The sequence below is a fragment of the Cibotium barometz genome, chromosome 32, assembly GCF_041138505.1.
Source record: "Cibotium barometz isolate CiBa-2024 chromosome 32, ASM4113850v1, whole genome shotgun sequence".
NCBI classification, from domain to species: Eukaryota; Viridiplantae; Streptophyta; class Polypodiopsida; order Cyatheales; family Cibotiaceae; genus Cibotium; species Cibotium barometz.
The window spans coordinates 13,236,712-13,261,532 of record NC_141077.1 but is presented as its reverse complement, the minus strand read 5'-3'; the positions used below and the strand labels follow the sequence as shown (position 1 = coordinate 13,261,532).

Here is a 24,821-nt window from a genome sequence, read left to right as displayed (position 1 = left end):
TATGGAAATCAAAAGAAGATTGAGTCTCTTTACATCCCATCATGTTGAGAAATGTAGTGCCAAAGAGAACAAGGAAGAGATAGGAAGTGAGAATGAGTATCCAAAAAAGTGCAAAGCATAGCATACAACCACATGAGCAAAGGGATTTATCCCACATTGATGTATAATTCCAAGGGTGTACCTCCTTATAGTAATAAAAGGGGACCATTTCAAGCAATGAAATCATATCACTTACACATCTCAAGCCTCTTTATGAGAGTACAAGTCTTAATCTTGTAACCTAATTGTGCTTAAGTATATATTACACACTCATAATCATGGGTTTACTTAGGTATCATCCACCTTCGATTAGTTTTGTTAATTGTGTTATCATTAGAGTAGGATTAGAATCTAATTAGGTAGTTGATTCATTAGGAAAGCTCGATCCATCATTCTCAACATGGTATCATAGATTAGGTCTAGCTCTCCTAGTCTAGTTCTTAAGTATTAGTAAGTGATTAAGAAGTGTTTAGTGCTTGATCATCATTAAAAGTTCTCAACATGGCATCATAGATTAGGTCTAGCTCTCCTAGTCTAGTTCTTAAGTATTAGTAAGTGATTAATAAGTGTTTAGTGCTTGATCATCATTAAAAGTTCTATGCTCATTATCATTAGGATTCCTCATAGCCTTCTCCTCTTGTTGCCATTGAGATTAGAGAGAAGAAATGCTGCCATCACACATTTAAGGGAGAATTGAAAAGACATCAAACTTTTCCTAGTAGCAAAGAGTGGAGAGAAGGGGTTTTTGACATAGCACATAGAAGATTGTAAGCTAGATCTTTAAAGAGTAAAGTTTAGACACAACAGACAACAGCTAAAGTAGACACATCAAAGGCTACCTCTATAGAGTAAATCATCAGCACAAGCCTCAGAGGCACATCAAGAAGTAGGAGGAAGAGATCTGTGCGTGGGAGCAGAGTGTAGAAGGTTGCAATTAGTCTGTGCAATGTCTCAGAAAAAAAAAGTCACCAACGAGTAACACACAACTCTATGCTACTATCGGTACAAGCCAAGGAGCAGCAGCTCTAAGTTATCCCAAACTTGAATGCTAAGCACGCTGCCTATTGTTTTTACTTGCAGGCCAAAGCTTCCCACAATAGTTGTGGCCTTGAAGCTGCAGCTATCAAGTAACATTGCAGCCTAGCAAATAAAGAAGTCGACGATGAGCACAATCCTGTAGGCTACCAACCGAAGCAAGAAAAAAAAAGAAGCATTAGTGTATCGTGTACTTTTCGTGTAGCATTACAAAGAACGGCATTATGCGCACAGCAGCGAGAGAGAGAGAGAGAGAGAGAGAGAGAGAGAGAGAGAGAGAGAGAGAGAGAGAGAGAGAGGAGGAGGAGGAGGAGAGACTAGCAACCTGCCAATAGATGAGCGGCCAAGAAGAATCCTCCAAAGATAACATTAAAAAAAACCTTAAAGCCTTCACAGAGGTGGTTCACACATGCTAAACAAATTTTAACCCCAAAACTAGGTTTTACATGTTTTACCACTTTTAATATAAAAATTATTTATGCATAAATTTAATTTTCTAATGATAAAGATTTTACCATAACTTTTCCATATTTTCTATGAAATGAGAATGCTTAAAATTCCACCTTAGCATAAAAATTAATTATGCATAAAATTTATTTCTTAATGATAAAAATTTTGCCATAGTTTCCTCGCATTTTCTATGAAACGAGAATGCTTAGAATTACACTTTTAGAATAAAATTTATTAAGCATAAACCTTCATTTTCTAATAATAAAATTTTGCCATAACTTTTCCACATTTTCTATGAATTGAGAATGGTTAAAACTTCACTTTTAATAAAAAGATTAGTTTATGCATAAACCTAAGCTAAACATAAACATTAATTCACATAAATCAAGAAAAGCATGGTTTTAAGAGGAAACCCATAAAATAAAATGCTTCCCAGGCATGAGGGAGGATAGGAAGAAGATTAACATTAAAAAGAGAGCATAAACTTCATTGTTTAGGCTTACCCTTGGTTTGCTTGATTCTTTACCTTGCAAACGTTATGTAGCCCTCAAAGAAAAGGCTTGGCCACCAAGGGGAAAGGGTAATCTTCAAGAGAAGAAGAGGTTTAGTGAAGCACCAAAGCTTCACAATGGAGGGCCAATGAAGAGGGAAGAGGAAAATGCACTAAATTAAAAATTACACTAGCATAGAATTACTCTAAGATGAAAATACAAAGGAATAGGGGTCTACTTAGTAGTTGAGAAAGGCCACCAACCAAGTCCAACTAGAATCTAGAGGTTTCCAGCTTTAGTTTGATCCAATTTTTGGACCAGTTAATAGGCCCACTTTTCTGATCTAGTTTGAAAGAGGAGAGAGGAGAGATGAAAAATCTCATTTTTTTATTTAAAAATTGAGGTAATCATGAGGATTCTAGGCGCCTCCTTTATGAGCTCCACTCACCCTCCTGAGGTGTCAAAATTCTATTTTTTAACTAATAAATCCTAAATTTTTTACTATTAAGTGCCTATACTAGTCAACTCTTTATCTTATGTGAGAATTTACTCCTTTTTGGGAGATTTTATTTTATTCTTGCATTTTTCTTATTCAAACACTTGGATTAATCCCATTGGCCCTTTAGAACACTCTTTGGACCTTAATCCATAATTTTCTGAAAATGGGTACCCTTAGGCTAAGGTGTCTAATGCACATATTCAATTAATTTCTAATGCATATTAGAAAACTCTTTTTAAACTTATGTTTTAGGGAAATTCAACTTAAATAAAAGGGATAACTTTATATCTAAAAATATATCAAAACTATATTATCTATCTCTAGAATATTTTCTCTCTCTAGGTCAAAAACAATGTTTTCTTGCATTCTAAATTAGGGGATGATTACAGGGGACTGAGAGGATAACTTGTACATCTTTTAGGGGTTGAGGAGGAACCTTACATCCATTTTGAAGGGGGGAATGATTACAAGAGACTGAAGAGGAGATTCTTATATCTTTACATCTCAAAAGATGGAGGGAGGAATCTTGCACATTTGATGCATTACTTTATCAGTAGGCTGTTAGGTGCCTTATCTATCTAAGTAATACGAGGCTAGAAATTTAGTTTGGGGTTTTCTAGTTGAGCAAGTTTATGCATAATCTTGAAAGTAGCATTGGCACACTGCCAATGCCAAGCGAGTATTCATATACTTACAGGGGGCACTCGGTCCCTTGACCTATTCTATGCTAAGGGGGGTGATATTTAGCTGCATGCTTTCAATAATTCCATTAGTTTAGATGTTATGACACACGAGTGTTCACTACTAGTGGGTTTTATTTTCATCTTGGTGATTCATCTATATCATGGCTCAGCAACTGTGGCCACTTTGAGTTATGAAGCTAAGTATAGGGTAGCTTTTATAATGATTGTGGAGTGTGTATAGCTTTGGCAAATTGTGGTGTTGGATAATAGTCCCCCACCTCCATCTTCACTAATAGCCAAAGTGCATTAGACATTGTAAGGAACCTAGTCTTTCATGCTCACACAAAGCACATTGAGGTGCATTGTCATTATGTTGGGGAGAGGCTCATCGAAGGAGAGATTAGCCTGGCTTATGTCTCTACATAATGTGAAAAATATGTTCATGAAGCTTTTCACAAAGCTTTGGGCTTATTGCCATTTGGGAATTAATCAACCACATGATCCCTATACATATTCACATAATCACTATAGGGGAAATTTGTAGCCATTTAAATGGTAGTGATGTACAGACGTAGGCTAATAATGGGACGGGACATTTTTTTCCCTCTTTAGGAGGTTTTTCCCCCCGAGCATATGTATGCACTCTTACGAGCATGTGTAAGTGATTATCATGTCCCTTCACTTATACTCCACTCATCAATCTACTTTGAGTGTTGTGCTTTCATCTATTTCTTCTTGCTTGATGCATTTATGTGTGAGCTGCTACCTTGATCTCCACTCCAACATGCATGTGTTATGACATCTACTTTATATCTCTATGAGAGATGGGTCTTCATTAAAATGAAAACATGTTTATACATTAACCATCAATACTGGAATATAATGTAAGGGAGCTCTATTATGCCCACAACAAACCTATTCTTGATGGATATGCTAAATTGATCATTATTACATCTAATATGATAACGTGTAGAGGAAGCTAAGCTAAATGTGTTCATCATGCGGAGTGTCACTTTTTGGTAACTTAATGTGTCATCAGCTAAGTTAAAATTGTACCATCATGAAATTTTTTTGGAGGGTTTTTGTAGTGAAAGCTATGTAATGTCTTTCTAAGGATTTTTGCAAATGAACGTGGTACAACTTTTGCAAATGTCTTTTTAAGGATTTTTGTAATGTCTTTCTAAGGATTTTTCCAAATGAATGTGGTAAAACTTTTTGAAATGAAACTGTGAAGCTTGCTTCAATCACTTATATGTAAGTAGCTTAATGCTATGCATTGAAGGCCATTAAAAAGGCCTTCAATCACGTATATGTAAGCAGCTTAATGCTATGCATTGAAGGCCATTGAAAGACCAATCACTTATATGTAAGCAACTTAATGCTATGTAATATTTCTAAATCAGTACATAAAATCACGTGAGATTCCAAGCATATATCATGATGAAAATAAAAAGGCAGACTACAGAAGCTCTCACGGGAAAAAGCTCACAAAAATTTATTCCCCTTGCTTGATTGGAATTGGAAGGCTTTCAATAGATCTCAAAGAGATCTTGAGAAAATAAAACCTTCAAAATTTATATATTAAAAACTAAAAAGAAACCATCTCTTTTATATCGCATTGCTTTGCACACCTAAAATATAGTCTCCCGCCTATCTCATGAGATTCAAAGGAGAATAATTTTTTACAGTTTTTTTAATTTTTTGAATTATGGACAGTAATTAATCAAAGATGTGTATATGGGGAGTATTAAAGTCAACTCAAGCTTTTTTTTCTTTGGTGGCGAGTCATGATTGCAAGATAAGGTATCACGTGTCTAGTAAGAATATGCATGTATTGCTTAAATGACTAGCTATCCCAAAGCCCATGCTCAAAGGCATGCTTAATCTCTACACATGGCTCAAGCTCATAAGTACAACGAGCTTTGAATAGGACCTGAAACCATCTTTCAAATCAATCAAAGGTTAAAAAACATTTCTAATTAACCTTCCAAAAGTTTAAAACTATTTCTAAATAATATTCCGAATGCATAGTCTCAATTGAAGTTTTAATTAAATCTTCTTTTCTCTAAAATAAAATTTGATCTTTTTACGTACCCAAAAGTCAAAGCAATCTACCCTTTTAACAAGGCTCTTGGGTTTTTCATGTAGACCTCATGCATGAAACTATACCCAAAACCACTGATTTGTACACAAAAGATTCAATAATAACTATCAAGCTGTGATACCAAATAAAATACCCAAGTAAGAAGTCTACTTACGTATGTGTTCACCCAAGATTGATACATGTATAAACATACTGATGAGTTGATTTGGATTCTGATTGAAAAATGATGATCCCTGAAATTTGGTTGAAATGTAATAAGCTGAGCGAAACCGCAATGAGGATGAATGGGACGAGTCCCTGTGATGATGTTCTTAACTGGAATGACGTTAATAACTTCAGCCAATCACTATAGGGGTAAACCATAGGCTCCAAATTGGATATAATGGGAAACCACCCCTAGGCTTTAGACCAATCCAACCTTGGCCTAGTCTACACCCCCAAGGCATGCGAGTCCCATAACACCCACTCCCTATTCCTCATGTTGACAAGCCAGTAGGCTAACTAGTAGCTAGATCTTTGGGAGGCCCACTTCCCAAGGTTTGAATCCACCAAGGAACTTCCCAAGGCCACATACACACAAAAATTGATAATATTCAAGTAATATAAAATTAAAAATAATGAAAATGTAAATTAAATTACCATGACTTGAAAATATTATGTTAATCTAGTCAATCATTTAATTTATTATAATAATTATTACTATTCTTTTTTTAATAAGGAGATTTTAACTTAAGCATAAATGTAAAACAATAGAAATCACAAAACTCTCTCTCTATGTGTGTGTGTGTGTGTGTATGTGTGTGTGTGTATAAAACAACAAAACAAATTCCATTAATAGGTAACAAATGTGCATACACACTTTTTGTACACACAAGAAATATGTGCATGTACATGTACAAATAAATATATTTATATAAAATATAACCACACTTTTATGTGGGTAGAGAGTTGACACACTTCTTCTCCTTATTCCTTAGAAGAATACTTTTGTTGTAAATATAATACCATAGATTTGTAAGTTTGATTTGAGCATTTAGATTCTCATAGTATGTTGAAAGTTTGATTTGTGTAATTATAGTACAATAGATTTGTAAGTTTGATTTGTGTTATTAGGTTCTCATAGTATGTTGTATTTCAATACAAAGTTTGTCTCCACACAACCATTTCACACAAGCCCGGTCTCCCCTCCAATGTCTTCATGACAACCATCTTCCTGCATTATTACCTTTTCTTCCCTTGACCCTTTCCCACTTCTTGAGACTTCAGACAAGCCTTCATTAATTGACTGGAGGACGCTGGATGGTGAAGTTACATTAAGTCCATACCTTTTTTTTTTGTAATGCGAGATTTTTTATTTGTACCAAGCAGTGTCCTTACGAATGAGAGCTGGAAGCAAGACTCGATCACGAGACCTTACCCCAAACACACACACGCTTCACCAATTGCTCTACCGTACTGGTAGTGAGTCCATACCTTTTTGAAGCCTATAAATAGGTATTTTATGTTTTTTTAATCAACTAAGTGGCGCAACCATAACCCAGCTTTCATTTTCCCCTTCGATATATCGTCTGCACGCTCGCTTTTTTAAAGCTCTTTCTTCTCTCCCGAACTTGCCACGGGTAATTCTTTCTTTCCCTAACGTGCCACGTGTAAGTCATTCATGGGAATAATGAAAATGAAGAATAAAAATAATTAAATTATTAAATTATATATATATATATATATGTATATGTATATATATATATATATATATATATATATGTGTGTGTGTGTGAGAGAGAGAGGCGACGAGCGCCATCAGGACAACTGCGGCGTTGCAGTCGCAGTGTGCCATGTCGAGAAGGTAATCATGGGGTTCTTTGCACTGTAGCTGGCGAGCGGAGCAGGCCCACGCACCGAACTTGTGGCGGCACGATGCATGCAGTCAGTCAAGGTATCTTCAAAACCTCATTTTTTATCCTAATCAATCATTAATCACTTCCCAGAACGGCACTAACTGTGAGCTTTGATTCACGGAGAAGACAACAAAACAGAATCTCCACTAGAGATTCACCACTTTCATAGCTCGTACCGGCATGAAGCAAAGGAGCAGGAGCAAGAACTGATGCTTACTAGAGAAACATCAAGTAAAGCTGGTTGACATGTCCTAGTGTCAGAAAAGACACGTTTGACAAATCACTGTCTTGCGTTTCCAGCAGATGAGTTTGACTCTCGGCTCTATAGTTGTAATTGAAGCCTTCACTGATACATGAGAGTCTCCCGGGTTCTCAGCCTTGGCCGTTGGGCCTAAAATGATTCGCCAAGCGTTTCCTTATCCAAGATGTTGAGCAGTCTAGGAAGTAATGATGGCCATGATGCAGAGTCATCAACTTCCAATATAAGTGATCAGATGAGAAGATGCAGACAATTGAAATGGCTCAGGAGCATGCAATTTGAACAAAGCTGTTGATGTGGAGAAGAGACCTTTGAGTGAGAATCTTTTTGTCAAGAGGGTGACAGTTCACCTTTGGCACTGGAGACTATGCAAGATTCTTCTTGAATCTTGTTAGCAGCTCTAGGAACAGTTACTATGAGAGGAGGACTGCCTCTTAAGCTCATCAATCTGTTGGGCACAGGATGGAGACTCCACATTGAACACAATTCGAAGCTGACGTTTACAAGGCTTTTGAGAAAAGCTTCCCCTTCAATGTGAAAAGAAAAGTCTAAAAGGATACAAGCCTTGGAGGCTGTGGTAGCAGTAGTTGGAGGAGGGACAAGCCAACATTCAGACTGATGTAGATTATGAGTGGCAGGCATTGATTATGAGGGTGATGTGATCCATACTGACGCATTGAGCCTCAGATGCTTGTGCCATACAATTGATGCCATGTACAAGGCAGATTAGGTCAGACTTTGGCATATCTGCAGGTACATGTTGGTTTGAGCAGGTCGATAACAATTTGGGCAATCAGGTGGTTGGGAAGGGCACCTATGACAAGTCGACCAGCAGTATATGGGTGGGTGCCATATCTGAAGGCCTTATGTGTGGAAAACATACTGCAACTAGGGCCGAGTAGAGATAGTTGATCACCTTTTGGCTACCCTTTGTACGGAGAAAACATTATATCTTTTCATTGTACATAGTATAGCTAGGGTTTAGGTCTACATTGTGTGCTTGTGTTTGATTGTATTCCACCGCTGTCTTCTCTTCCTCTAATAACTCTTGCACAGCACAAGTATACCATATAGTTGGTATTAGAGCCTAGGAAACATGCAAATTTTATTTTCTGGCAACCAATGTGTGTATTGATTGCATGCTAGGGATAGAGCCCTTATAAACAGGAGAAAGCATAGATCGGGTTTGGAGAAAGCATTTTTGGATATTGTTGCTAATTATCTGTTTCCCTAGTTGTTCATCATGAATGCACAAGCAATATTGGCTATGATTTCCTGCTTGATGACAGAACAAAAGGAGCGCTTGGACTCTTGAGGCCCGCATAGAGACAAAATTTGTAGCAAGCAATAGGTTGATTGTTGTAACGTGCAACAAAGCCTTCTTTATACCCGTGCGTTTATGCAATTCCACTTTACTTGAGAGAGAAGAAAAGAGAGAGAGAGAAGATAGAGTCGACAAAGTATTGGGTCCCAATTACCCACTGAAGGGCCCCCCTGCAAGCAGGATTATTTGCAATTTTGCTTATATTTCTTTGGAAAACTTTGTACAATGAGTATGAAAGATGACTATGGATTGCCCAACGCAAGGACGAAGTAGATCGAAAGCAGGCTGAACCATATGCAGTCCAAGCTCCTTTGAATAGCTCTTCGATGACCACTATGCAAACCGAGAACTGAGGGATGCAGATATGATGGCTGAATGCTGAAGAAACTCTTCTTGGGGCTGTAGCACAATAAAGTGTCGTATGTTGAATGTATGCACAAGGCCAGAGGGGTCTAGGCAGACATTATTGCTCTTGATTGCTTGTAGATTGATTTATGAATGATCAATATGCTGTGAATTAAGTTCTTGCTTATATATGATTTTATGCTGCTGGTCGGTTATCTTCATGTTGTCGGCTTGCTCTGATGGGACAAAAATGCTATTTTTACAGCATTAAATGTTGGGCATGACATCCTTTTTGCCTTTTGAATGCTGGCCGACTGGAGCACCTCACGACCTGCTACTTAATCAATGTTGAAGCTGGCCGACTTATGTCTTACATGTCTTTATGGCATATGCTGGTCGACTATTGTATGGAGGCTTCTACTGGCTACTTCTGCCCTCCATGGCTCTTGATGATGGGTGGGTGACATGCTTATGAATGGTGGCAAAGGGTTCTTAACCCCATATGCAAGGCAACCTTGAAGCCGTTGTAAGGAAGCTAGGCTCTGGTGGATGCTCCTCTCCCTGCTCTTGTAAGCCAGCCAATCTGCGTTAAGTTGCCTCCTGTAATAAACTTCTAATCTCTCCAAGGCCTGCATCCAAGGCGCCTTTGGCTGATCCCGAGTGACAATCCAACCTCTTCCAAATCTCCTCTATCATGTTGCATATCTCAGAGTCTTGAATGAAGCTATCAGGGATCCAGGTGCTCAAATGTGTCCTACCTCCAAGGGTCCTCCAGGGATAGAACAACCAGTGCATGATCGGAGAAAGAATTGCCTGCCAAAATACCAATCGTGCCACCGCGACCACAAGCCCACTCATCTTCATAGAACCGATCTAATCTGGACAAGTTAGGACTTGTACTCCTCCTGTCATAGACTCCCGGGGCTACGTCCAAACTCCGGTGAATGCTAAGAATCCTGCCCCCTCAGAGCAAAATCAACTCCTACTCTGCGGCAGAAACTGTAGCCATGCCATCTTCGAGTCTATCCTATGCCGACTCTAACATGTTGAAATCTCCATCCATACACTAGAAATCTGCCTATAGAAGGGACTGGCGAATTGTACTTCAAAAGGTGGCTCTACCTACTACGGCATCCGGCGCATATACGTTCAAAGAGCCCACATTGTCCTCTCCAATCTTGATGGTCACCCATTGAGCTTGTCTGGTGACAATGGTGCCTAAGTCAACCATTGCAAGCAATAGCTGCTCGTCGTTGATGGAAATGCATACTCCACCTTGTGTCCCGGAGGGGCCTAAAGAATGGGACCGTAAGGTGCGACTCCTACCGTCACACTTCCCGCAGTGGTGGGTATGCCCCTCTGAAAAGGTGATGCTATTGGATGATGAGAATGTCGATGGGTCCACCAACTGTTGCTCTGTGAAGCTCCTCTCGAAGGACACCTCGTCTTTGAAAGCACTGCGGTCCCCCCAAACCTTGAATATTCCATGAGACAATCCACATAACTAAGATCTGTGGGAGGCAGAAGTGTTGGAACTGCCCTCCACTCGAAGAGTCTTGGGCGTGGGTTTCAATGAAGAGTAGTCACACTGTCGGTACTTATCTGATACGGACAAGAAAGGGCAATTTCTGTATGGCCTTGGCACACAAATCCAATGGGAGGTGCGTATGTGTAACATGCGGAAACTTTGGGGGAGATCGGTAACTTCAATGCTCAGAAATCAGCACACTTTTCGTGACGGAATAACGCACAAAACTGAATGAAGATGTGTAGAAAATAGAGAGAAAGAGGGAGAAAGGAGAGGACACACTATTGGGTCCCAAATACCCTTTGTAGGGCCCCCACCACGGATGGTGTATTTGCTTTATTAGAATGATGTAAATCTGAAAAGAAAGTACAGAAACTTGACCTTTCTTGGCTGAGAAATTTTTGCCCTTGAGCTGCAGTCCTTCACCCCTTTGCGTTAGCAACTTCTTGGCTGTCTTGGCCCTGGTTTGCCTCAGCACTTGGTGAATTATGAGATAACACAAATGGTTTATGGCTCACATATTTATACTACTTATAAACAGCAGTCGGCCAACTCTTATCCAAGCGGCCAGTTCTATTTTCTGCCCACGACTGCAAATCAGCATTTAATGCTAGAAAACTTCACATAAAAGATTGCGCTTTTCTTCATGGCTGGTTGGGCATCATGCGCCTGAATCTCTAGGGGCTGGGCACTGAATCTAGGCTGTTTTGGGGACTGGGCAGCCTGTATGGGCTGCCCCTACTGCCCTCATAACACTAGATGTGTTGTTGGCTGCCCCTGGCATGCCCCTAGGGCTGTCCTACAGCCTCTCCATGGCTGGTGGGTTCAGCCAGGGCCTTCCTAGCCCTCATGGGGGTGGTTTCACACTATCCCCATGCCCACACTAAGACTTGGGGTAGCCCTATGGGCTGGCTCCTTGTTCTAAAAGAAAACCCTAACTAACTACACAATGATCTGGCGTCCGGTACCATACTAGATACACAGAATCACTGACATCATTCCAGAGGGAGACTCACAGCGTAGACTGGCGTGTGCAGGACAATGCACCTGACCTTGTCCTTTGTGCAGGACAATGCACACCTGACCTCGAACGACTGGAATGGATCCCTGGCTGACTCGTCCCGGACTGGGCTCACATGGGACCAGTTTACCATCCCAGGTCTTGCACCTTCTGTACAGATATGTCGACGTGGCATCCAAGTGCGGGATGCACGTGACATCCCCTTCTGCTTAACTTGACGGAAGTTGCATAGCCTCCAAATAATCCGTCAATAACGCCTAATAGTCTTCGAAAAACTCTTTGTTAAGCCATACCGCTTCGTGGGTCCCTCGGTCCTGAAACTTCGTGAGGAACTGTCTTCGTCTTCGGCCTGAGCCATGCTTGAAATGGTGCAAAAGGATCTCTTCTGGAACCATAACTTCTGCTTCATCAACAATATTTGGTTTCGCTTCGTCTTTGACTTCTGAAGGGATTGGACCTGCATATGGCTTTAACCAATTGACGTGAAGTACATCGTGCATAGTCCAACTCGGAGGTAGCTTTAACTGCATAGACACCTGATTATCTTCTTCTGGATGGAAAAAGGTCCGAAGCTCCTGAAAGACAACTTTGGGCATCGCTTGCTCACCTGCTTCAACAACCTTTGCTTCATAATCCGAAGATAAATCCAATCCCCTTCTGAAAACTTCATATCCCTTCGGTCTTTATTGGCATGTCAAGTGTAGGCCTCTTGCGCTTTAGCCAATCTGTCTTTTACTGACTCTAAAATCTCATGGTAAGACTCCGTTACTTTGTTCGCTTCAGGTACCGAAGACGAGTTCTTGGTCAAAAACGACTGGAAAGGTCTTCCAAAGGCTACCTCATATGGAGTCTTGCCAATAGCTGAATGTAAAATTCCCACCGGAGCTCCTCGTGATCGTTCCTGGTATGAGACTCGAATCCTGCAAACAACACAAACAAACAAGGGGGTGCAGGCCTGACTCACCTCCCAACCATGACAGCCGTGGGCAAGCCCACAGCCTTGGCTGTCCCCACTGAGCCACGAGCTGAGCTAACTAGGTTGACGTACCGACCAATCTCCTCCTCGTGACGTCCCATACCACCACGAAGCTACCCTCGCGGGCCTCGAGATTACTGCCGGCCTCGGCTGCGTAAAGCAGGTGCACGTCTGTACTAGATCCAGGCTCCAAGACCATAGAGCTCTCACAAACTCGCGAGACTCTCTATATGACTAATGACTAATCTTGGCCACCCTTTTATAGGCTCTTGGCCGGTCATCGGGCGTCCACACTTGGCGCCCGCCCGTCCATACTTGGGTGCCCACCCGTTAGTCTATCCCTAACTCAGTTCGCCAATGAGCCTGCCTAGCTCCAAGCTTCCCCAAACCTCGAAGCTAGTCTTGCGTGCGTGTAGCACACGGTAGATATGCACTTTGCACATGACACTGAAGAAAAAGAATCATTCAAAGCAGCTTGAACTAAAGGCAAATAAGATTCCCACTTACCTTGTTGATCGTGGACATAACACTTCAGCACATCAAAGGCCAACTGGTTGTATATCTTTGTCTGGCCGTCCGTCCTGTGGGTGGAATGCATTGGAAAAATTCAATTTAGTACCAAAGTTATCAAACAATGCCCTCCAAAAACGACTGGTAAACTTGGCATCGCGGTTTGACACTATGGTCCTAGGAATTCTGCCACAATCGGATACCAATGCCGAATGAACAACTGGGCAACATCCTCGGCGGTCACATTGGCCCTACAAGGAATAAGCATAACAATTTGCTAAATCCAACAATAGTTAAGCACTGTGTATTACACTTACTCGGACTGGGAGGCAGATTCTTGAAAAGGACCCTCAGGAATTGACAAGGGCTGTAACAACCCTATCTTCTTTCCACGAGGAGCTTTCACCTTTTGACAAATATCACGGCGTTGTACATATGTAACACATCTCGCCTCATCTTTGGCCAATAATATTGCCGTTCCAATTTCTCTAGAGTCAAATTCATGCCCCTATGACCACCAGTAATGGCGTCATGGGAAGTTGAAGAGCCATATATAGGCTAGAGTGGCATCTTGTCATAGTCATCTCCTGTTAAAATATTGCATCCTTCTATTTATGCTGTCGTGGAGCTGTCGGCCTGTTTTCCTACAGCCGACTCCTTCATGCACAAGTATATAAGAGGTGCTCCCTTTATTCATTCTATCATATCATTCCTTGCCCTATTTGCTGGCTCTTGTACTCTGTAACCTCAAGCTAATAAAGCTCAGTTCTTGCTTGCAATCTTTCTCTCTCTCATGTTCATTGCTTCTGCTTGTGCACATTCTTTCATGGTATCATTCGCCTAGGCTCTGGTTGCTGCACAATCTGTTCCTCTACGTTTTCTGCTTCCCTAGATTCTCCAGGGTGTAGATATTGTTGCGTTTCTCTTTCTTAGTTGCGTTTTTGCTCTACAAGCTCTCCAACTGCTGTTGGCCAGCCCTCAGGCTGCGTTTTCTTCTACAGAGGCAAGTGGAGGAGGTCTAGCTGCAGATTCGGTGAGTGCATTAGACAAGTGGCACATCAGCTCTTCTCCCTCCAAGATCCCCTCCCTCTTTTGGTAGGAGGTTCCCGGTGGTGTGTTTTTTGGGTTTCTTTTGCTGCTGTCCAGTCTGCATCTTCAGAGGGGGCTATTAGTCCCTAGTTGGATCCTGTGGAAAGGTGCTTGAGAGAGCACGTGGATTGCTTAGCTACAGAGGTTGTTTGAGGCATAGCTTCTTTGAGGCAGACATGGGTCCCCCCTGCACGAACAAGGAGGACAAGCTCTGTGGTACAAACTATGATCAGTGGAAGCTACAGATGAAGGTCTAGTTCACACACAAGGTTCTCTGGGAGATTGTTCAGGGCCACGAATGAAAGCCCGAACGCCCTACCAGCTCTAGGAAGTGGACTCAGGACCAGGAGGATGCCTTTCTCACCGAACTTTCAGCTTGGGAGAATCAAAACTCAAAAGCTCACTCTGCACTTGTACGAGCCATCTCACCAGAGGTCTCCCCCGCCGTGCAAACATTGGATTGTGCTGCTTCTGTTTGGAGAAAGCTGACAGACCTATATGCACGGGACTCTACAATGCGGTCTGTCAACCTATTAGGTCAGCTCTTTTCTCTGGAGTTTATAGTAGGGACTTCCATGCAGTCATTTGTGATGAAGGTTAAGGTAATTCATGACCAATTAGTGGCAATGGGTACTGCCCTGACCTCTTCTCAGTTAGCTGCTCTCCTCATCAGGCTTCCTGCAGATTATGACATGGTTTCCCGAGCTTTGCGGGTTCAGATCACAACACGTTCCCTCGAGTTTGATGATCTGTGTACTCTCCTCTTGGAAGAGGAATCCATCCTAGTTTCTCAGGGAAAATTGAATGTTTCATCGTCTATTGGACCTGATCAGGCACTCTTGACAGTGCAGAAGAAAGTTCGGAGTCGGTGTTACAAGTGTGGGAAGAAAGGCCACCTAACATGTAGGCTACTGGATGACCATTCTGTTGTAACACACCTCCAATTGCGATGTCACTCGCATCGGTGATCACCTGAAATGGCTCGTCCCATGAGGCAAGTGCTAAACAAGGCGCTTATGATAAAACCACCTTGAGGTTCTTGAATGCCTCCAACGCTCGTGGAGTCATTCGAATCTTTTGGCTTCTTGTCTTCACACCCTTTAGCAGATCGGTGAGATCCGCCGAGAGATCAAAAAACTTGTCTATGTGGGTGGAGTATGCCTGGCATATACCCACAAAGGATCTGATGTCATATGTTGTCTGAGGTATTTACCGAGAAGTATTTGGCTCTCCATGAAAAGTTCTAGAAGATTTTTCTTCGGAACAATCTCCCTCCCCAGTTCCCCCCGTCCAGACCGGAGGACCACAAGATCGATCTCCTCCTAGGCTCGGAGCCCTGAGCAAGTTTCCATATTGTCTTTCCGAGGCAATGGAATCGGAGTTGGACCGCCAACTCCAAGAATTATTGCAATCTGGCTTCATCTGTCCTAGTGTGTCGCCATTTGCAGAATCAATCCTATTTGTTAAGAAGAAAGATGGGTCTTCTCGATTGTGTGTGGATTATCGTGCACTCAATAAGCTGACTATCAAAAGTAGATTCCCGATGCCTCAAATAGACTATATTCTTGAGAGGTTGAATGGGACTCCGGTGTTCTCGAAACTCGATTTGAAGAGTGGGTATATCACCAGATGAGAATTGTTGAGGGGGACATTCCCAAGACAGCCTAGCGTACGAAACGGGCTCACTATGAATTTGTGGTCAGGCCTTTTGGCTTGATGAACGTCCCAACCACATTCTTATCCAGCTTCTCACTAACAATCTGATTAATTCCATCAGACATGTTTTCTTGTAGCAATCAAATAACCTGCAAACAGACAACTTCTGTATGCAGCCTGTAATACAGCAGTATCTCCTGTAACTGCTATAGCAGCGGTACTTCAGCACAGCCTGTGTGTCACCAAATGTGACCAGAGTACATGTACACAGTATCAACAATACATGTGCAAACCTTGTCTGCACTTCCAAAATGCACTATTACACTGCAATAATCAGATTTCGAGTAGAAACAGTTCTCTAAGAGAACTTCCAGAAAACTGTCGAAAATACCCTGCAGTGACGAAACACGAAACGGAGCCCGTAACATGCCCGAAACGCGAATCTGGTTGAAAAAACTTTGTCCAGTAAGACAATATACCTGCCCTTTAGCTCCGCTCCCGCGAAGACAGCACCTCAATCGGAGATGTGTAGCTCCCAGAGCTACTGAGGGAGTGTTGTACCTAAACCAAGAAGGGGAAAGAGATGATGGTGCTCTTACCCGTGTAGTACCGCTTCCTTCCTTGCTTGTTCTTGCCTCTTGCTTGTCTTCTTAGCTCTCACACGAACCAGGCTCTGATACCATAAAGAGAATGCGGGGGAGAGGGAGAGCTTCAAACCCTAGCAAGCAAACACACACACACGAGAGAGCAAGACACAAGAGAGATGGATAGCTGAATTTTCTTCTATCTTCTTCTTCTCCACTCAACCAACATAACATAAAGATAAGAGTACACACTCAACTATTACAACATACAAGGGTCGGTCCATAATGTGAATCTGACTAAATGAGCTGGCGCTATAACTATGCCAGTCTCTAGTAATCCAAAATGGCTGTCACAGAGCCTTTCATCCCACTGGCCGCATATCACCCATAATCTCACTAACCATGCCAGTGGTGTAGATGCAGAAGGTATCACCTAGGCAGGTCATCAATGTCCGCCGCGTAGCACTAGTTGAGATCAATATCTCAACATGTTTTACTGCAGAAGCATTTAAGACGTGAATGGATTGCTTTGCAAGCTTGCTTAGATTTGACACCAATAGACAAGGCCGTCACTGGATTTAGTGATGAAATGAACCTACAAGTTACGTTAGATGCATAGAGTGCATGATTGGTATTCTCAAGGGTGGATTTTACACGTGATTTGGTTTAGACAATCCCGACCAATGATTTATTGGGATGAGACTGATAGTCATCCATTGTGACCCCATTAGCTCTTAGGAGTTCCTTATCTCTAGTGTGAAATCTAGTATTCCAAGCAGGTTGGTTTCGAGTATCGATTGTGATGTAATTGGGACTAATCATGGTTGAGTGTTCTCAAGGTCATGTATAAGCCGTGCCACGTGAGCAACAAAGAGCTAATGGAATGAAGAAGAAGACCAACAGATGGAAGTGCCATGGAGACATCACGATATTTGATGGCCCCAAACAACACATGATCTGACAAATGACATGGTCCAATGGATACCAAAGAATAAGATGGCGGTATTTCTCGAAAATCCGGATAAGTACCTACTAAGGTGATGCCTTCCTCACAGAGTTGACGCGAGATTCTATCATGATGACCCAGCATTGTTGAAGGTTTTCTTGACAACGGTGCCAACCCTGTCGTCAATTTAAGCAGGCTGCAGGAGGGGGTGTCACGTGCATCCCACACTCAGATGCCGTGGACATACTATACATGACAAGTTGAAGGCCCTGAGGCTGGACACCAGGCATTTTCATTGTGAGCCCTTGTCCAGGGACGAATTGACGGTGTACCATCGAAGGGTGGTCAGTGTTGTGCACTTCTCGCACATGTCACTGTTGTGCGTGTCTTGCACAAGATTGTAACCCACTTGCATGATGTAATGAATGCCAAGGCATCCCAGGCACTGTAATTTGGTCGGATGTTCAGAGGGTCAGTGTCAAAGGTGTAGGCCTAGGTGTGTATGAACCCATGGAACATGGTACTAGTGCCAGGGCAAGGACTAAGGTTGCACACATGGTTTTGTGGGCAGCACTTTGGCCACCCAAAAAGGGGGCCATGGAGGAGTATGGGTGCCTAGAGCCAAGGGCCAAGTATGGGGCGCCGAGACTACACATTCCTCAAGGGGGTTTATTAACCCACAAACAGCCATTGTGCTTAGTCGGCCAGCCAAAAAGGGGGGCATGGAGGAGTATGGGTGCCCAGGGCCAAGGGCCAAGTATGGGGTACCCAGCCTACACACTCCTCAAGGGGGTTTATAACCCACAACTAGCCCTTGTGCATAATCGTCCAGTCCTTCAGGGGGTCAGTCAGCACTGAGCAGACCTACAGCTCCATGCCCTTATATAAAGGGCAATCCAGTTCACGTGGCCTGATCTCTCAGCCTTGCAAGACTAGAAGCTGAAAAAGTACCCCAGAGGCAGTCCTCAGCCTGAAATGCAAGCACCAGGAGGTCTTGAATCAGTCCAGCAGTCAGTGCTGTGCAAAACGCGAGCAGAAAGCAGCCATGGGGAGTCAAACGAAGGTGCAAGAAGCTGCCCAGCAGCAGCAGAGTAGGTCAGCCAGTATTCAGCCCTCCTTTTCTGTCATCTGCAAGTCCTAAGGTTAGTATAAGTCGGGGATTCTCAGCGGTGGTCAGTTTATCATTCATTTACAGCAATATAAAAGCAAATAGATCTATGGGTGGGGGGCTTTCAGAGGGTCATTAGGGACCCAATACTGTGTTATCTTCTCTCTCTTCTTCTACATCTCCCTCGTGCTCAGAAATCTGCTAATTGTTTCTGCATAATTAACAAGTTTATTTTTTTTAGAGCTTCCACATGCAGACAACTAACACACAAATGGAATGCCGGGAAATTAAAAAATGTGCTAGTCCTATGATGTTGAGGGTTGTGGTGCTATAAAGGGTGGAGAGAGAGAGAGAGAAGTACAGCAGCCTGCCTGACCATCCTGGAGCTTATTCTGCCCGCCAGCCTTCCCAGCATTCCTTTGGCCCTTTCCAGCACCCGTCTGGTCTTGCTGTCCGGCCTAGCAGCTTACACATTGGTTGTTGTAGTAATGTAGGCCTGGCAGAGATGGATTCTTGCAGGAAGGTAAGTAGTCAGCAACTGGAGTTATGGAAGTAGTACTCTAGAGATCCTTCCCAGTGGTGGGACAACTGAAAGAGCAAAGTAGTAGGGGGCACGGCCCTTGAATTTGAAGGGTTAACCAAGAATTACATTTGAAGGGCTCAAATCACATCTCCATTTTTTGTGGAGATTGGAATGACATACTACGATATTTTTCAAAATTGTGCCTGCCTTCTTTTACCTTTCTGCCGAAGCTCCCCTTGGAAGGGCATGGCAGCCTTCAAGCTCTAGGCCTGGGGGCACATTTCATTTTATATTTTTCAATGTTCTCTAGATTAGACTTCTGCTCGGTACTGCTGAGTGCTGACGACAATGGGCTCTTCAGTGCCTTGTGACTTAAAACAGACAAACGGAATTGCCATGGATGGATGGCTAGTACAATCCAAGAAGACATTATAAGAATTGAGAAAGCTGAAGAGTCCTCAAATAAAAGCACAAGAACAGGTGAACCAGAACAACAGTTGAAGGGTGTGAAGGCATACAAGTGCAATGCATGCCCTACGTTTCTCTCCTTTCTACACATGTGCAAGGAGCACCAAAAGTCCTCAACCGAAGATAGAGGAGGCACTCCCTCCTTTGGAAGAAGGATTTCCCCCTCTGCCTTCAGTTGAGGACTTTTCGCACATCTTGCACATGTGTAGAAAGGAGAGAAACGGACAGCATGGGCCACGCTTGTATGCGTACATGTGTGAAAGTGGGTTGGAAGCCCATGCATCACTTGGGAACTGCCTTGTCTTGATGTTGGTGGAAGTTGGAAGCATGTGCCATGCCCAGCAAGTTTTTGACAAGCTGGTGTATCAGGACGAGTATTCGTGGAATGCTCTCATTAAAGGGTATGCTAAACATGGGAAGTCACACCATGCTCTCAACCTGTACCAGAAAATGCAGGGGGATGATACTCTTCATCCTACTAGATATACTTTTGTGGCCTTACTGAAGGCTTGCACTACACTGAAAGATGTGGAAAGAGGCCGCAAAATACATGCTGAGATTGCTAGAAAGGGGTTGCTGGAAACAGACGTTTTCCTTAGCAGCAGTTTGATTGATATGTATGCCAAATGTGGCTCCCTCACAAAAGCACAGGAAGTGTTTGACCATCTCCTGGTTCGAAATGCTGTCTCATGGACTGCACTTATGGCTGGATATGCTGAATATGGGCGTGGTACAGAGGCACTTCACTGTTATGAACAGATGCAACAGGAGGGCGTTTCTCTGGATGCTGTCACATTTGTTTGCATCCTGAAAGCTTGTGGCAGCATAGGAGCCACAGACAAGGGCCGAGAAATACATGCTGAGATTGCCAGAAAAGGCTTGCTGGAAAGTGATGCTTTTGTTGGCAGCACCTTGGTTGATATGTATGCCAAATGTGGTGTGCTTGCAGAGGCACGGGAAGTGTTTGATAAGCTCCCAATTCAAGACATGGTCACATGGACTGCACTTATCACAGGATATACAGAACATGGGTGTGGTGAGGAAGCACTTGATTGTTTTAAACAGATGCAACGCGAGGGCATCTCTCCGGGTGCTGTCACATTTGTTTGCAGCTTGAATGCTTGTGGCAGCGTAGGAGCCATGAGCACTGGACGAGAAATGCATGCTGATATTGTCAGAGAAGGGTTGGAAAGAGAACTCCTTGTTGGCAACAGTTTGGTTGATATGTATGCGAAATGCGGCTCTCTTGCAGAAGCACATGAAGTGTTTGACAAGCTTCCTATTCGAGATGTGGTCTCGTGGACTGCACTGATCACAGGATATGCCCAGCTTGGAGAGAGTGAAAATGTTTTTTATATCTTTGACAGAATGATGGGAGAAAATATAGAGCCAGATTTTGTGACATTTCGTACTGTCCTTAATGCATGCAGCCATGCAGGTTTAGTAGATGAGGCCCTAGTGTATTTCAACAGCATTAGCAATGGCTATGACTTTGTCCCAACTGTTGAGAATTACAATTGCATGGTTGATCTCCTTAGCCGTGCAGGCCATATAGACAAAGCAGTAGTGATGATCAAGAAGATGCCATACCATCCTGGTATTGTGGTCTGGCATACTGTGTTGGGGGCTTGTCAAAAGTGGGGCAATATGGAGCTTGGAAGGCATGCCTTTGAACATGCTGTGCAATTGGATGAAAAGGATGCTGGGGCTTATGTCTGTATGTCTAACATCTATGCTGATGCTGCCATGCAGGACGAAGCGAACAAGGTTGAGTTAATGAGAGTAGAAAGACAAGCATGGAAGGATCCAGAGTATAGTTGGTGGATGGTGCCTATGGAATTGTGCATTCCTTCTTGGTGGAGGACATACCCAAAGCAACAGCATTTATGCAAAGCTAGGATTTATCTCTCAGAATGAAGAAGGGTGTGTCTCAGGGTTGCATTGTGTGTCACATAACAATTCAGATGTTACAAAAAAAATTGTGTTATGTATGCACAATGAGAAGCTAGCTATGGTGTGTGCCTTAATCAATACACCAAAGGGACGTCCATTGGGTTGAATATCCATACGTTTTTATATAGTCACCAGGTGTTTTCTGAAACATGTTATATTATTTTCAATAACCCCAAAATGTCCTCAAAGCCCGTGTAAAAGCATAGAACAAGCTATCTTTGCAATCTCCCATCATAAACATCAAACATTGCCATGTAAAACTTGATTCTTGAATTTTGATTCCCATTAAAGGTTTGAATAGAGTTACGAATAGAAAGTCCAGAGTCCAAACTTCAGTAAAAGTGGGTTTTCACAAGGGGACGACAAGTGTGCCAAATAGGGGGCAGGTTGCTATTTTGATAAGTGACCCCTAAATTCTCTCAATAAAATTGCAACTGAAAAACAAGGTATGAAACTTGTATCATTGTGTTTTGGTTGTGGGGTCGATCAATGATGGCAGTGCAACGGCAGTAGGATGATGGGATCATGTTTATCCACCCATATAAGATGTGAGTTTGTTGCTTAAAAAGGTGGTGGTATGGAAGAAAAGTTCAAGATTTCAACCTCACATGGAGTTGAGATGAAATGGAATGGACCTCTCATCTGAGATTTGGCCCAAGTTAATAGAAAATGCTCAATTTCACAAGCATACACACATCATAAGACCAGCATCTGAGGTATGGCTTGAGTTATAGAAAACGCTTGATCGTCATGTGCATAGACATGTACACACAAGACCAATGAAGGGGTTGCTAGCAAGCATTCCGCCCAACCATATCTCCATCAAGAGCACCCGTGAGCTTGAGGCCACACCTACATTGACGGCACTCATTGCCCAAACCTTGGAGCCCATTGTGTAATTTGGTCTTGGCGTAGTGAAGGTTAGGTCGCTATCTTATGAGAAACTAATACCCAATTATGAGCAATCCACTCACTTACATACCATTTCAATAAAAGCAACTACTACTAAAGACACTCTCAAGGCAAACAATATAGATACTAGATGCTTGTGAATGGTGCCATGGCTCATCGTTGTGCCCTGCAACTTGGGAAAAACCAAGATATAAACAGCAACTGTGGTGTTATGTAGGGTAGCAAGGGTAGGAGCTAGTGTTGAATGAGACACCGAAAGCACACAATTCAAAACAAACAACATTGCAGTCGAGTATTAAGAAACGAGCATGATTCCTCGGGATATTTTTTAAAAATTTGTTAGCTTGCATGGACCATACTAGATAGAAACTATGCACTATTACCAACTCACAAGTGAAATCAACCAAAAGAAGCAATTCCAATTTTGATTCTTGGAGAAAATCTTGCATTTTTGTCTTAGTAAGCAATAATCACATCCTCTAATAATGTAACCCTTTCTCAAAACAGTTGAAAGTGTGCACACTTTTTTCGTGAACCATTTTATCTTATTCTCAGATGAGAGGCTTGTTGGCCCAGGAGGAGAGCTGTAGCCACAGTTAAGATTGGCACAGCAACTCGCTCACAAACACAGTGAAGCAAGTACACACAGTACACTCAAGATGATGATAGATGCAAAGAATGGAGTTTCATTGGAGTGTGTAGAGCTTGTAGGTCAACTCCATAATATCATAATACAAAATAAAGTGGATGGTGTCCTTTCACACATCTCCAAGGGGAAAAACCCAAAGAGAAAAAGTTCCCTTGGTTAGCCCATGTTCACATGTGGCACTACTCATATCATATATGCCAATAAATTCCCCCTGTAGTGGTAATGTGAACCTGTACAAGGTCGGTTGCAGACCATTCTTTGTAGGAGAGTAAGCCCAAAGCTTTGTGGAAAGCTTCAAACTTTTCTCCAGGCAACACCTTCATGACATATCTGCAACAGTGTCCTGTGTAGAACAATAAGATGATGTGATCTCCCCTACATGTATCCTCTCCTTGACATAATGATAACGAATCTCGATGTGCTTAGTACATGCATGAAACACTAGGTTTCGTGCCACTGCTATAGCACCCTGACTGTCAATGAGTATGATAATGGGTGTCTCTTGACACTCACGAAGATTAGCCATCAATCTTCCTAGCCATACACAATCCAATGTGCCCTTTTTCTTAGGCTTGCTTGCATCATTCTTAACCTTTTGTTGAAAATTGCTTTTGGCTTTTCCTTTGCCCTTGCCTTGGGAAACAAAAGCCCCATCACTACCATGCATGACGGAAGATTTGTTCTTCTGATTCTGCTCCTCCTGTAGCAACCAACCAACCAACTCTTCAAACAAGATTGGTTCCGGGTTTCCCTGTATAGATAGAGCGATCGATGCATAGAAATTCAAGTAAGTTTCTAGCAGGGATGATAGTGTCTTGGAGACCAACTCCTTTGCAGGAATGACCTCATCAATGTTAAGCAGCTTCTCATGAGATCTTGGATCTTCGTAAGATGATCCAAGATCTTCAGCCATGCTATCCCCATCTTCCATGGACACATTTTCCAACTCCCTTTTTAACAAAAGCAACTCTAGCCTCATTCTTAGTGTGATACATGACCTCTAATACATCCCAAGCTCATCATGAGGTCCTGCAAGACCTGATATGTTGTATTAGTGATTGTTTTATTGACAAAGCAATCAAAGCCATCGCTTGGGAATCACGAGTATCCCATCTCTTCTACTGGTATGAGGGGCCCTCTCTAGCCCATAGCCCGCTATGGACTATATACCCCACACTCCCCCCCTCCCCCTTTCTCCTTCGTCACTTGGCTTCGGTTTTATCCTCTTTGCGCTCTTTTTGCCACGGTCTCTGTTTTGTGATTGTTTTTAGGCTCCTCCAACCCCAACTCCTTGTTTCTCTTCAGCCCTAGTCTTTGTTTTACAAGACTGTTTTTAGGCTCCTCTGACCCCAACCCCCCTTTACTCTTGCTTGTTTTATCTTCTCCTGCTTTTTTAGTCCCCTCGTTTCTTTATCCAACAACGCCTGAGAGACAGTGTACAATTAATGGAACCTGCAAATATCACAGTCAAATAAAGACCTTAGAGATAAGATTGTTTTGAGTGCACTCTTGTAGTGTAGACCAAAAAGCAGCACAAAAGCTAGCTGCGATATGAGGTGGTGACTCACGTGGTGGAGTGTTTGTCTTGGGACATACCTTTTGATTGCACTATGGGGTGGAGCCATGCAACACACCATAAATCAAGGGAGTAGCTATACATAGTAGCCTGGCTGCATGACACACTAGTCATGGAGACTTAGGGTGGTGGCATCCATAATTGGCTTGGGAAGCCTATCGCCACCTAGCTCTCCATGGCAACCTTCGTACCCACCCC

At 42.7% G+C, this 24,821-nt stretch overlaps 1 protein-coding gene across 2 annotated transcripts; it reads left to right on the top strand.

Annotated features, from left to right (window-relative positions):
• The first annotated feature begins 7,025 nt into the window (after positions 1 to 7,025).
• On the top strand, positions 7,026 to 21,634 carry LOC147619846 (pentatricopeptide repeat-containing protein At1g06140, mitochondrial-like). Of its 2 annotated transcripts, none has more exons than XM_086825696.1 (2): positions 7,026 to 7,234; positions 19,427 to 21,634. In XM_086825696.1, exon 2 carries the CDS (start codon positions 19,591 to 19,593, stop codon positions 21,448 to 21,450), a length of 1,860 nt encoding a protein of 619 aa, XP_086681822.1. In that variant the 5' UTR covers positions 7,026 to 7,234; positions 19,427 to 19,590; the 3' UTR covers positions 21,451 to 21,634. The 2 variants fall into 2 exon arrangements, with proteins under 2 accessions (XP_086681822.1, XP_086681821.1); XM_086825695.1 differs by having other exon boundaries at positions 7,075 to 7,234; positions 19,029 to 21,634.
• Positions 21,635 to 24,821: the final 3,187 nt, after the last annotated feature.

Coding starts and splice junctions, on each gene's coding strand:
- LOC147619846 (XM_086825696.1), top strand. CDS start 19,591: ATGCATGCCCTACGTTTCTCTCCTTTCTACACATGTGCAAGGAGCACC.